Source organism: Mustelus asterias, chromosome 22, assembly GCF_964213995.1.
Source record: "Mustelus asterias chromosome 22, sMusAst1.hap1.1, whole genome shotgun sequence".
Taxonomy (NCBI): Eukaryota; Metazoa; Chordata; class Chondrichthyes; order Carcharhiniformes; family Triakidae; genus Mustelus; species Mustelus asterias.
This window is the reverse complement of record NC_135822.1, coordinates 58,569,978-58,583,668: the sequence shown is the minus strand read 5'-3', so window position 1 is coordinate 58,583,668 and position 13,691 is coordinate 58,569,978. Positions and strand designations below refer to the sequence as shown.

The window sequence follows — 13,691 nt, the reverse complement described above, 5'->3', positions numbered from 1 at the left end:
GTCGCTGACGGACACAGGAAGAGCGATCACCGACTCAGCCCGACCATTCCCGACAGGCTGCCCTGCAGGCTTCAAGGTGTGGGGTAGGCCCCACCACCGCAGAGGTGCACCTGTTGCTATGGGAACCGCAGCACCATTCGACCCGTATCTGCAATAATCACTTCAATTCAACTGCCATCAATTCTCCCAGTTTCATCGGCAACACTTGCATCGCCGTTGGGAAGGGGGGGGGGGGTGGAAAACACCTTACGCGGACATTCACAAGATTAAAGCATCCGTCAAAGCTCAGGGATAGAACTCAATCGAAGGATGCGTGTGTTAAAGCGAGGGATGGGGGGAAAATAAAGCTCAGGACTCTCCCCTGCCCTCAAATACTGGGCCAAAAAAAAAAAATCAGACAACTGAGGACATCTCAGTGACTGGCAATAAAAACCCCTGCCCGTGCTTGGCATGGGATGGGGGAAGATTTCAGAGAGAGATGTCAAGGCCCGGTCAGAATGAGATGAAAACCAACGTGGGGCAGTGGAGGGACACAAAAGAGATGGGGAAAACAAAACTCTTGATTTCCTTTTTCAAGTAACGTCTTGCACATCAGACAGGGCAACAAACGGAGAGATGGAGACCTCTCAAAAGGTGTGGGTGGGGCCTGTGATAAAGTGGTGGTCCCGGAGTACTGGAACGGAGGGGGAAAAAAAACTAAAACAACCTCCAAGCTGACAACCGTCATCGACTGACGGTTCCAAACGCCACCAGCTGTTGTGAAAATCTCCCAAGCTTTGTGTTGGGAAGTGCAGTGTGGCAATGGGAAGGGAGAAAGAAAACGTGATTCTCACAAGCAACGCGCACTCAGATGCACAAAACACCATTTATTTCCAAATACACGCGCCCAATTTTGGCTTGTGGGTCTATAAGTAGGCGACCTGCGCGTGCAAATCGAGTTCCGTTTGTGGCGACGCTTACACGTGTTGGAGGGGAGAAAGAAGGTGAAGGATTAGCCCGGATACATTTTCTGTTGTGGAATATCGCACCTATTCCAATTGTCCCCTTCTCTCCCGAGTGCAAACCGCGAGTGAACAATCTCTTCTCCTTCCTCAGACAGGGCGGTCGGACGGGCTCCTTCAACCCTTGGCTTTGAGGTGACGTGAAGCAGCGGGAGGACGGCGGCCATCTTGAAAATGGGAAAGCGCTTGTACATCGCTTTCCCAAAGTGGCAAAATCGTATCGTGTCGGCCTCCGGTCGATGACGAGCACAGCGGTGGGTGCTTTAACGGACACCGTCGTGGTAAAACAGTCAAAACGGCCTATTTAAAAAAAGAAACGCACACACCAGGCGGTCGGAAATATTTACCAATGTCCGCCATTGTCAAACCTGCCCCAGCTTTGCCACTGGGAGAATATGACATTGACCGATCTGGGACTGCCGAACTGCTCCAGCTCTCCATCCTGGGCCTTGCCTCGGAAGTGATAGGGGGAGGAATCGTCAGACGGGGACTCTGCCCCGCTCCCGGATTTCCCGCAAGAGATCCGATAGTTGGCCTCGCCGTTGTTGTCCCAGAAGGTGAGTGGGCCGCACTGGAAGGAGACGCACAGCTCGATCCCGTCCCGGGGCCGGGGGCCCTTGGGCAGGTCCGTCCGGAAGGAGAAGGTGTCCGTATCCGGGCAGCCGTACACCTGGTTGGAGTAGGCGCACTCCACGTCGCGGTGACTCTTCCAGCCGTTGAAGGTGATCCGCACCGCCACCTTCTTCTCGTAGCCCAGGTTCTTGACCTTGACGGTGCCGGAGATGGAGGCCTCCTGCACCAGGCAGCTCTCGAGACAGACGGAGTTCTTGTGCAGACGCGACCGGAAGTTTAAATAATCGGCCGAGGGCTGGGGGAAGTCGAGGGTGAACTTCGCGGCGTGGGCAGACTGGGACGCGCAGTCCGCCAGGTCCGACAGCTCGAACTGGAGATCCAACAAGTCTTCCTCAAACTCGGAGAACACCCGCACGGCCGTGAGCGAGAAGCCTTTGGCATCGGCAAACACCACTTTCTTTTTCTTCACGCCACCGCCATTGGCGCCGCACTCCACGCGTGGCTTGCTGGACGGGCGCAGGTGGTGGCTTCTGGGATTCAGGCAGGGCCGCAGCGGCTGGAGGCGGGAAACGTTCACGGCCCGCAGTTCCGGATAGCTCAGGAAGCTGCGGATGGGCGGCGAGTGGCTGAGGCAAAGGCGCATGGCAATGTCAACCGGCATGGCTGCAGGAGGCCAGAGATAAATCCAACACTTATCGGCAAGATCCTGAGAGGCGGGAAGACGGGGAGGGGAAGGTGGGAAGAGAGAGAGAGAGAGAATTAATTATAAGAATCATACAATCCCAACAGTGCAGAGGAGGCCATATGGCCCATCATATCTGCATCGATTCTCGACATATATCCTAGCCAGACCCTCTCACCTTAACCCCACACATTTCCCAAGGCTAATCAATCGAACCTACACATCTCGGGACAACTTAACATGGCCCATTCCCCCCTAACCCGCACATCTTTGGACACTAAGGGACAATTTAGCATGGCCAATTCCCCCCTAACCCGCACATCTTTGGACACGAAGGGGCAATTTAGCATGACCAGTCCACCTAACCCGCACATCTTTGGACACCAAGGGACAATTTAGCATGGCCAATTCCCCCCTAACCCGCACATCTTTGGACATGAAGGGGCAATTTAGCATGACCAGTCCACCTAACCCGCACATCTTTGGACACCAAGGGACAATTTAGCGTGGCCAATCCACCTAACCTGCACATCTTTGGACACTAAGGGACAATTTAGCATGGCCAATCCACCTAACCCGCACATCCTTGGAGTGTGGGAGGAAACCGGAGCACCCGGAGGAAACCCCACGCAGACACGGGGAGAATGTGCAAACTCTGCACAGACAGTGACCCTAACCGGGAATCGAACCCGGGTCCCCGGCGCTGTGAGGCAGCAGTGCTAACCACTGTGCCAGCCCCAAGGGCTTCTCAAATTGTCAATGAATGTCCCAAATGAGAATCTTTTGGAGCCCTCCCAACGTTGAGAGCCACGCACATCTAGAGTAAAAATAACAGGAGAAGATTAGCCCAAGTCACTGATTCTCAGACATGTTTGTGCACTGCAGTAACGTCCCAGCAGTGGTACAGTGCGCTGGTCAGATTGAGGCTGCCTGCGGTGACTGGGATGACTGGTATCCCGCCAAACGTCACGGGGCTCGAGAAGTAGAACAGCTAAGCCCCAATGGACCTCCCTTATATTAAGTTAATCTCTCTCTCCACCCTAGCTATGACTCACAGAATCATAGAAACCCTACAGTACAGAAAGAGGCCATTCGGCCCATCGAGTCTGCACCGACCACCATCCCACCCAGGCCCTATCCCCACATCCCTATATATTTACCCACTAATCCCTCTAACCTACACATCTCAGGACTCTAAGGGGCAATTTCTTTTTTTAAGCATGGCCAATCAACCTAACCCGCACATCTTTGGACTGTGGGAGGAAACCGGAGCACCCGGAGGAAACCCACGCAGACACGAGGAGAATGTGCAAACTCCACACAGACAGTGACCAAAGCCGGGAATCGAACCCGGGTCCCTGGAGCTGTGAAGCAGCAGTGCTAACCACTGCGCTACCGTGCCGCCCACAATGTAGTGACTGTAACACTACATTCTGCACACTCTCCTTTCCTTCTCTATGAACGGTATGCTTTGTCTGTATAGTGTACAAGAAACAATACTTTTCACTGTATCCCAATACATGTGACAATGGTGACACAGTGGGTTAGCACTGCTGCCTCAGCGCCAGGGACCCGGGTTCGATTCCCGGCTTGGGTCACTGTCTGTGTGGAGTCTGCACATTCCGCCCCCGTGTCTGCGTGGGTTTCCTCCGGGTGCTCCGGTTTCCTCCCACATCCGAAAGATGGGCTGGTTAGGTGCTAAATTCTCCCTCAGTGAACCCAAACAGTGTGGCGACTCGGGGATTTGCACAGTAACTTCATTGCAGTGTTAATGTAAGCCTACTTGTGACACTAATAAATAAACCTTAAAACACACCGAGACTGGGTTATCAATCTGTGGCAGTGCCACGCATCATTGGCAACAATGCATCTTCACTTTGATCCCAGTGGTCTAAACCAAAGCAACATCTGGGGCACTGAGGTAAAACAGTTCACTCCCGAGTTCAGATTAACCGCTGCACGTTCATCTGGGAGTGAGAAACCGTGTCAAGGTTCATAGAAACCCTACGGTGCAGAAGGAGGCCATTCAGCCCATCGAGTCTGCACCGACCACAATCCCACCCAGGCCCTATCCCCGTAACCCCATACATTTACCCCAGCTAGTTCCCCTGACACAAAGGGGCAATTTAGCATGGCCAATCCACCTAACCCGCACATCTTTCGTACTGTGGGAGGAAGCCGGAGCACCCGGAGGAAACCCACGCAGACACGGGGAGAACATGCAGACTCCGCACAGACGGGAATCGAACCCGGGTCCCCAGCGCTGAGAGACAGCAGCGCTAACCAGTGCTGCTCCCAATGCAAGGTCAAATCTGCTGACGCTCCCTCCACTGGAGGTGTGGGAGGGGGTGGGGGGGGTGGGGGGGTGGGGGGGTCCCGTGGATACCCCCCAAACGGAGGAAAGGGGGTAAGCGATTAGCCCAAGTCCCGAACAGCGACCAGACTGGAAAATGCCCATATTTGGAGGTCAGGTGAGAGAGGAAGAGAGAAAGAAAGTGTAGAGAGAGAGAGAAAGGGAGAGAGTGTAGAGAGAGAAAGAAAGAATATAGATAGAGAGAGAGAGAATAAGGAAGTGGAGAGAGAAAGCGTATAGAGAGAGAGAGAGAGAGAGGAAAGAGAGGTCTTACTGGGCCTGAGATGACGCACTGGTTTAATTTCTGCTGTCTGGCCCAGATGCCTGCAGTCCACAATCCTGACCGACAAGCAGAGAGGAGACCTTGTGCCAACTCCGCCTCCGAATGGTGCCAATGGAATTGTGGCCATTTCAACACTCCGTGCCTGGCCCACTGCCCGAACGCGACGGTGACCCACCTCCCCACCGACGGCAAGCAGTTCAATATCCCCATCGAGATGCACAAACACAACTTTGCCCTCAACCCTCACAGCCTTTTAAAAATAGCAACAATTCAAATATAGGTCACATGTGGGGAGAGAGAGAGGGGGGGGCGGGGGGAGTTCAAGTTACAACACGTAACCCAGCTCAGCACTCTGTCCCAGATGCACACTCACCCCCCCCCGCATCCCCAGCTACACTTGGTCTTATATTTCAGTGAATAATTCATTACTTTGATTGATTCCACAGAGAGCCGCCCAGATATAAATAGCTCCATGTTCATTGCAGGGACGATCCCAATACCACCACCCCCTCATTCAATTGTTTAATTTGATCGCATTCTGCTTTATTCAAAATATTATAACCCAGCTGGCCTGCTGCCCAATCGCCCTTCACACTTCCTGGATTAGATACTCAGCGAACCGTGCGATCAAAGAGTCCCTGCAGTGCCGAAGGAGGCCATTCGGCCCATCGAGTCTGTACTAACTCTCCAAAAGAGCATCCTACCCAGGCACACCACTCCACCCTATCCTGAGAACCCCAAGCATTCAGCATGGCCAATCCCCCTAACCTACACATCTTTGGACACTAAGGGGCAATTTAACATGGCCAATCCACCTAACCTGCACATCTTTGGACACTAAGGGGCAATTTAGCATGGCCAATTCACCTAACCCGCACATCTTTGGACACTAAGGGGCAATTTAACATGGCCAATCCACCTAACCTACACATCTTTGGACTGTGGGAGGAAACCGGAGCACCCGGAGGAAACCCATGCAGACGCGGGGAGAATGTGCAAACTCCACACAGACAGTGACCCAAACCGGGAATTGAACCCGGGTCCCTGGCGCTGTGAGGCAGCAGTGCCAAGCCACTGTGCCACCGTCAGAAATGGGAAGTTGGGGACCATGATCCTGGGGTTTGTGCGCTCAGAGGACAGAGGAATTCCCACGGGGTGTTCTGGGAAAAATGGGCACAGATTGGGGAGAGGTTGACAGCATATTTGAGGATTTTTAAGGTTGGGGATGGTAGGGTGGGGTTAGGGTATATTTATGAAGCGAGGGGTGATGGGGACAGGACAGGAGGAGAGACAACTGTTCCCCACATCAGCAAACACTGGAGATACTGGGGAGGTCTGGCAGAAACGGAGTTAGTGCTTCAGGTCCTAAAACCTTTCATTAGGGCAGAGGGAAAGTCTGAAAAGTAACAGGCTTTGAGCAAGTGAAAGGGGCGGCTTGGGAATACAAAAAGAAGATGCCTGTGATAGGTTTTAAGTTTATTTATTGGTGTCACAAGTGGGCTTACATTAACACCGCAATGAAGTTACTGTGAAAATCCCCCCAGTCGCCACACTCCTGTTCGGGTGACACTGAGGGAGAATTCAGCACCTAACCAGCACGTCTTTCGAACTGTGGGAGGAAACCGGAGCACCCGGAGGAAGCCCACACAGACACGGGGGAGAACGTGCAGACTCTGCACAGACAGTGACCCACGGCTGGGAATCGAACCCGGGTCCCTGGGAGGCAGCAGTGCTAACCCACTGTGCCACTCCAAAGTGCGTTTGGGGCCTTGGACAGCGGGAGGGGAGAACTGAAAAGATGTTGCGTCACTTGGGTGGAAATGGACAGCGTGTTGGGGAGGCGACTGAGGCACGGACCGAGGCGTTGGAGGGAACGATCCCTCCAGAATGTTGCAAGGGGAAAGTGGTGTTGGGGGGGGGGTTTGCGAAAATGGCAGATCCATTGAGGGGTGGGAGGGGAGGGGGGGGGGGAGAGGGGGGGGGGGAGTAGAGGCCGATCGTGGCTCTGGAAGAGAAGGCAAGGGATAGGAGCAGAAATACGCGAATTGGATTCGACTCAAAGGCCCCGCTGGTTGAATTGGCAATGGAGGGCAAAGGCAGACATCTGGGAAGCGCTGCCCAGGAAGGTGGCATCCATTGGTACACTGGCGTCTAATGGTAACCATTGTGCCATCGTGTCGCCCCGGGCGACAATGAGAAGGCACTCTCCCGCCAACCCAATACGACTGAAACAAGGAATGTTTCTCCACAGAAAGCCAGATGTCGTGAGGACCTCCCCTTTGCATGTTTCCATCACAGCATCTCACTCAGGAGGGAGCAGTTGGAGTTGGGGGGGGCGGGCGGGGGGGGGGGAGTTGGTGCTCTCAATGGGGCCTGTTCCACTTTGGGGGAGGCCAATCACAGACTGGCTTGCTCCTTCGCCCCATCGGGTCAGGCCGCAAGTGTGACGTCCAGTCTCCCGCCATCTTAATTCTCCCACAGACTTCCCACTCTGACCTCCTCTCTCTGTCCTTGGCCTGTTTCCCAGCAAGCTTTAACGATGGAGGCCTCATCTTCGATGGGGCACTTAACAGCTCACCAGACTCAACACAGAGTTCGACAACCAGAGATCATAACCTCTGCTGATCATTTTATTGCTGTCTTGTTTTTCTCCCCCCACCCCCTCTCACTTTCAGAGAGCAGTTACTCAAGCCTGTCCATTCACATCTCCTTCATTACTTACCCACGACACTCACCTCAGGCTTGCAATGTTAATCCTTTTGTTTTTTAATCTCCCCTGCACCCCTCCCCTCAACTCACACAATCATTGCACCCTCCAACTCTCTGTTGCAGCTTTATAGACCCTTAGTCAAGCCGCACTTGGAATATGGTGTTCAATTCTGGTCGCCACACTACCAGAAGGATGTGGAGGCTTTGGAGAGGGTACAGAAAAGATTTCCCAGGATGTTGCCTGGTATGGAGGGCATTAGCTATGGGGAGAGGTTGGAGAAACTTGGTTTGTTCTCACTGGAACGACAGGGGTTGAGGGGCGACCTGATAGAAGTCTACAAGATTATAACAGGCATGGACCCATGTCCCACAAATGAATAATAAAAAAGTGACTGAATGAAGGATTGAGTAGGCAACATGACTAGAATCGAACCATGGGCAGCATGGTGGCACAGTGCTTAGTGCTGCTGCCACACACAGTGCCAGGGACCCAGGTTGGGTCACTGTCTGTGTGGAGTTTGCGCGTTCTCCCAGTGTCTGTGTGGGTTTCCTCTGGGTGCTCTGGTTTCCTCCCACAGTCCAAAGATGTGCAGGTTAGGTTGATTGGCCATGCTAAGTTGCCTGCCACAGCAACCTCTGCAAGACGTGCCGGATCACCGACACGGATGCCATAATCTCACACGAGAACACCATCCACCAGGTACACGGTACATACTCTTGCTACTCGGCCAACGTTGTCTACCTGATACGCTGCAGGAAAGGATGTCCCGAGGCATGGTACATTGGGGAGACCATGCAGACGCCATGACAATGGATGAATGAACACCGCTTGACAATCACCAGGCAGCAGTGTTCTCTCCCTGTTGGGGAACACTTCAGCAGTCACGGGCATTCAGCCTCTGATCTTCGGGTAAGCGTTCTCCAAGGCGGCCTTCACAACACACGACAGCGCAGAGTCACTGAGCAGAAACTGATAGCCAAGTTCCGCACACATGAGGACGGCCTAAACCGGGATATTGGGTTCATGTCACACTATCTGTAACCCCCACGACTGTCCTGGCTGGAGACAATACACATCTCTTTAACCTGTGTTTTACCCTCTCTCCACTCACATTGTCTGTACCTTTAAGACTTGATTACCTGGAAAGACTCGCATTCCAACCACTATCTTGTAATTGAGTTTGTGTCTATATATGCCCTGTTTGTGAACCCAACTCCCACTCACCTGATGAAGGGGCAGTGCTCTGAAAACTCATGCTACCAGATAAACCTGTTGGACTTTAACCTCATGTTGTGAGACTACTGACTATGCTAAATTGACCCTTAGTGTCAGGGGGATTAGCTAGGGTAAATGCATATAGTTATAGGGATAGGGCCTGGGTGGAACTGCAGTCGGTGCAAACCCGATGGGCCGGATGGCCTCCTTCTGCACTGTAGGATTCTATGACAGAGTGGATAGTCAGAAGCTTTTTCCCAGGGTGGAAGAGTCAATTACTCGGGGGCACAGGTTTAAGGTGCGAGGGGCAAGGTTTAAAGGAGATGTACGAGGGTGGTGGGTGGTGGGTGCCTGGAACTTGCTGCCGGGGGAGGTAGTGGAAGTGGATACGATAGTGACTTTCAAGGGGCATCTGGACAAATACATGAATAGGATGGGAATAGAGGGATATGGTTCCCAGAAGGGTAGAGGGTTTTAGTTCAGACGGGCAGCATGGTCGGTGCAGGCTTGGAGGGCCGAAGGGCCTGTTCCTGTGCTGTAATTTTCCTTGTTCTTTGCCTTATCACAGCCCACTCACTGGCTGAAAACATTTCTAGCTCCTTGCTCAACTCTGTTGAGGACCACAGAGCTAAAAGGCTAACTCCGATTCCCTCTCCGACAGACAGACACTCGACCTGCTGAATGTTTCCAGAATATCCTGCCTACATTTCAGATTTGCAAAGTTTTGCTTTCGTGTGAGAGGCAGAGAGGGGAGCTGAGGGGGTAGGGGAGAGGACTGGGAGGGTGGCCAGGGGCAGGAGGGATGGAGGGGGATTTGAGGGAATGAGGGAGGTAGTCAGGGGAGGGGAAGAGGAGGAGAGTGGGTCCTTTGCAGAGATACATATGATCAATATTCACAGCAGTGTAACGACGGAAGCACAGATCCAGAGGCAAATCTTCGTCAGACAGGAGGGTGAACCCCCTGCCACCCTCGAACCAGACAATCCCACTCCCCAACAAACCTGGTCTATAAACATTCCCAGTTACACAGGTTACACACACACACACTGGGAAGGAGCAGGTTACACACACACACACTGGGAAGGGACAGGTTACACACACACTATAAAGATGCAATGACATGTATATTTCTCTATATATATACATGTACACAGAGATTGGGAAGCAGGCTATAGATTGATATCTAAAACATATCTGTACAGATACAGTGAGCCAGTGCTCCTCTTACCTGTTCAGTTACAGCGCTGCTGCTTTCTCCGCTCCCGCAGCTCCGGACTCTCCGCACTGAGTCACCCAGTCCCACCCCCAGCTCCAGCTCCAGCCCCGCCTCTGCTGCCAGCACCGCACCAATGGCAAGAGGCAAACCTGACCCCCCCCCTCCAGCCAATCACTGCCCTGACCCCCCTCCAGCCAATCACTGCCCCTCCTCCACCTCCAGCCAATCACTGTCCTCCTCCCCCCCCCAGCCAATCCACTGCCTTCCTCCCCCCTCCCTCCAACCAACCAGCACCTTCTGCAAATCTTTGGCCAGATGTTCAGTTGCTCAGGTGTGTGTCCACCTATCCCAGATGTGTGGGTCCACCCACAGGTAAGGCAGACAAGACCCTCCCCACCTCTCCCAGATGTATGTGTCCAACACAGGTCAGGTAGACAAGACCCTCCCCACCTCTCCCAGATGTGTGGGTCCACCACAGGTAAGGCAGACAAGACCCTCCCCACCTCTCCCAGATGTGTGGGTCCACCACAGGTCAGGCAGACAAGACCCTCCCCACCTCTCCCAGATGTGTGGGTCCACCACAGGTCAGGCAGACAAGACCCTCCCCACCTCTCCCAGATGTGTGGGTCCACCACAGGTAAGGCAGACAAGACCCTCCCCACCTCTCCCAGATGTGTGTGTCCACCACAGGTCAGGCAGACAAGACCCCCCCCCCACCTCTCCCAGATGTGTGTGTCCACCACAGGTCAGGCAGACAAGACCCTCCCCACCTCTCCCAGGTATTTGCCTCAGGCCCAGCGGGCCAGTTTAAAAAGAATTGAGTCCAAACCCATTTCAACTGCACTTTAGTCATTTTTTCCTCCATTCCCTGAGCCATTCCAAAATGCATCAGGAAACAGTTCACACAGCCAGTAAACCAAGAGTCACTCATTTGTTTCATTCTTTAACAGGGAATGTCTGCGTGGGTTTCCTCCAGGTGCTCTGGTCTCCTCCCACACTCCCAAGATATGTAGGTTAGGTGGATTGGCCATGCTAAATTGCCCCTTAGTGTCCAAAGATGTGCAGGTTAGGTGGATTGGCCATGCTAAATTGCCCCTTAGTGTCCAAGGATGTGCAGGTTAGGTGGATTGGCCATGCTAAACTGTCCCTTAGCGTCCAAAGATGTGTAGGTTAGGTGGATTGGTCATGCTAAACTGTCCCTTAGTGTCCAAAGATGTGCAGGTTAGGTGGATTGGCCATGCTAAATTGTCCCTTAGTGTCCAAAGATGTGCAGGTTAGGTGGATTGGCCATGCTAAATTGTCCCTTAGTGTCCAAAGATGTGCAGGTTAGGTGGATTGGCCATGCTAAATTGTCCCTTAGTGTCCAAGGATGTCCAGGTTAGGTGGATTGGCCATGCTAAACTGTCCCTTAGCGTCCAAAGATGTGTAGGTTAGGTGGATTGGCCATGCTAAATTGTCCCTTAGCGTCCAAAGATGTGTAGGTTAGGTGGATTGGTCATGCTAAACTGTCCCTTAGTGTCCAAAGATGTGCAGGTTAGGTGGATTGGCCATGCTAAATTGTCCCTTAGTGTCCAAAGATGTGCAGGTTAGGTGGATTGGCCATGCTAAATTGTCCCTTAGTGTCCAAGGATGTCCAGGTTAGGTGGATTGGCCATGCTAAACTGTCCCTTAGCGTCCAAAGATGTGTAGGTTAGGTGGATTGGCCATGCTAAATTGTCCCTTAGCGTCCAAAGATGTGTAGGTTAGGTGGATTGGTCATGCTAAACTGTCCCTTAGTGTCCAAAGATGTGCAGGTTAGGTGGATTGGCCATGCTAAATTGCCACTTAGTGTGATGTGGGCATCGCTGGCTGGGACAACATTTGCTGTCCAACCCTACTTGCCCCTTGAGAAGGTGGCAGTGCTTCTTGAAGCCCTGCCGTGCATTACGGAACTCTTGCTGGATGCTCTTCAGTGGCTGTCCAAGCACTGAGCTCTTCGTAAATCGGATTGAGACCCTGACACTTGTCTTCTACAACCGAGGGGTGGTGAGATTTAATGTAGCATTGCTCATGGCAACAACAGAGACCAAGAGGAATCTTCTGAGGTTTACAGTTTCACGTTACACTGGGCAGACACTGCATTAACCAACAGAGTTTTAGGAGTGTTCCCAACAGATCCATTTGGGAATAATCACTCCAGAATTGTCTGTGCTTCTCTAACCTAGATGTCCAGGTCACCAACAACCTGTCCTGGTCCCCCCATGCCGACACTATAGTTAAGAAAGCCCCACCAACGCCTCTATTTTCTCAGAAGACTAAGGAAATTTGGCATGTCAGCTACGACTCTCACCAACCTTTACAGATGCACCATAGAAAGCATTCTTTCCGGATGTATCACAGCTTGGTATGGGCTCCTGCTCTGCCCAAGACTGCAAGGAACTGCAAGAATGTAGCCCAGTCCATCACGCAAAATGTAGCCCAGCCTCCCATCATTAGACTTCACCTGCACTTCCCGCTGCTTCGGAAAAGCAGCCAGCATAATCAAGGACCCCACGCACCCCGGACATTCTCTCTTCCACCTTCTTCCGTCGGGAAAAAGATACAAAAGTCTGAGGTCACGTACCAACTGACTCAAGAACAGCTTCTTCCCTGCTATCATCAGACTTTTGAATGGACCTAGCATATATTAAGCTGATCTTTCTCTACACCCGAGCTATGACTGGGGTGGCACTGTGGTCGTCATGATGTGGAGATGCCGGCGTTGGACTGGGGTAAACACAGTGGGTGGGAGCTCCCACCCACCTGACGAAGGAACAGCCTGTTCCGAAAGCTCGTGGCTTTTGCTACCAAATAAACCTGTTGGACTTTAACCTGGCGTTGTTAGACTTCTTACTGTGGCACAGTGGTTAGTACTGCTGCCTCCCAGCGCCAGGGACCCAGGTTTAATTCCGGCCTTGGGTGACTGTCTGCGTGCACACAGTAAGTAGTCTCACAACACCAGGTTAAAGTCCAACAGGTTTATTTGGTAGCATGAGCTTTCGGAGTGCTGCTCCTTCATCAGGTGAGTGGGAGTTGGGTTCACAAACAGGGCATATATAGACACAAACTCAATTACAAGATAGTGGTTGGAATACGAGTCTTTACAGGTAGTCAAGTCTTAAAGGTACAGACAATGTGAGTGGAGAGAGGGTTAAGCACTGGTTAAAGAGATGTGTACTGTCTCCAGACAGGACAGTTAGTGAGATTTTGCAAGCCCAGGCAAGTCGTGGGGGTTACAGCTCATGCTATCAAATAAACCAGTTGGATTTTAACCTGGTGTTGTGCGACTACTTACCGTGCCTCGCCCAGTCCAACGCCGGCAACTCCACATCATGCCTGTGTGGAGTTTGCACGTTCTCCCCTAGTCTGTGTGGGTTTCCTCCGGGTGCTCCGGTTTCCTCCCACAGTCCAAAGATGTGCAGATTAGGTGTATTGGCCGTGCTAAATTGCCCCTTAGCGTCAGGGGGATTAGAAGGGTAAATGCATGGGGTTACAGGGATCGGGCCTGGGTGGGATTGTGGTCTGTGCAGACTCGATGGGGGGATTCTATGGATTTCATGTATCACTATATTCTGCGCCCTCTCCTTTCCTTCTCCCCTATGTACTCTATGAACGGTGTGCTTTGTCTGTATAGTGCGCA

At 52.5% G+C, this 13,691-nt stretch overlaps 1 protein-coding gene across 5 annotated transcripts; it reads right to left on the bottom strand.

The window, feature by feature from the left end:
• Positions 1-846: 846 nt before the first annotated feature.
• Positions 847-10,115, bottom strand: LOC144510089 (protein phosphatase 1 regulatory subunit 3C-B-like). Of its 5 annotated transcripts, none has more exons than XM_078239343.1 (2): positions 10,046-10,115; positions 847-2,280 (listed from the first exon to the last, which is right to left on the bottom strand). In XM_078239343.1, the coding sequence occupies exon 2, from the start codon at positions 2,233-2,235 to the stop codon at positions 1,345-1,347; it is 891 nt and encodes a 296-aa protein (XP_078095469.1). In that variant the 5' UTR covers positions 2,236-2,280; positions 10,046-10,115; the 3' UTR covers positions 847-1,344. The 5 variants fall into 5 exon arrangements, with proteins under 5 accessions (XP_078095469.1, XP_078095466.1, XP_078095470.1 ...); XM_078239340.1 differs by lacking the exon at positions 10,046-10,115 and adding an exon at positions 4,884-5,161; XM_078239344.1 differs by lacking the exon at positions 10,046-10,115 and adding an exon at positions 5,068-5,159.
• Positions 10,116-13,691: the final 3,576 nt, after the last annotated feature.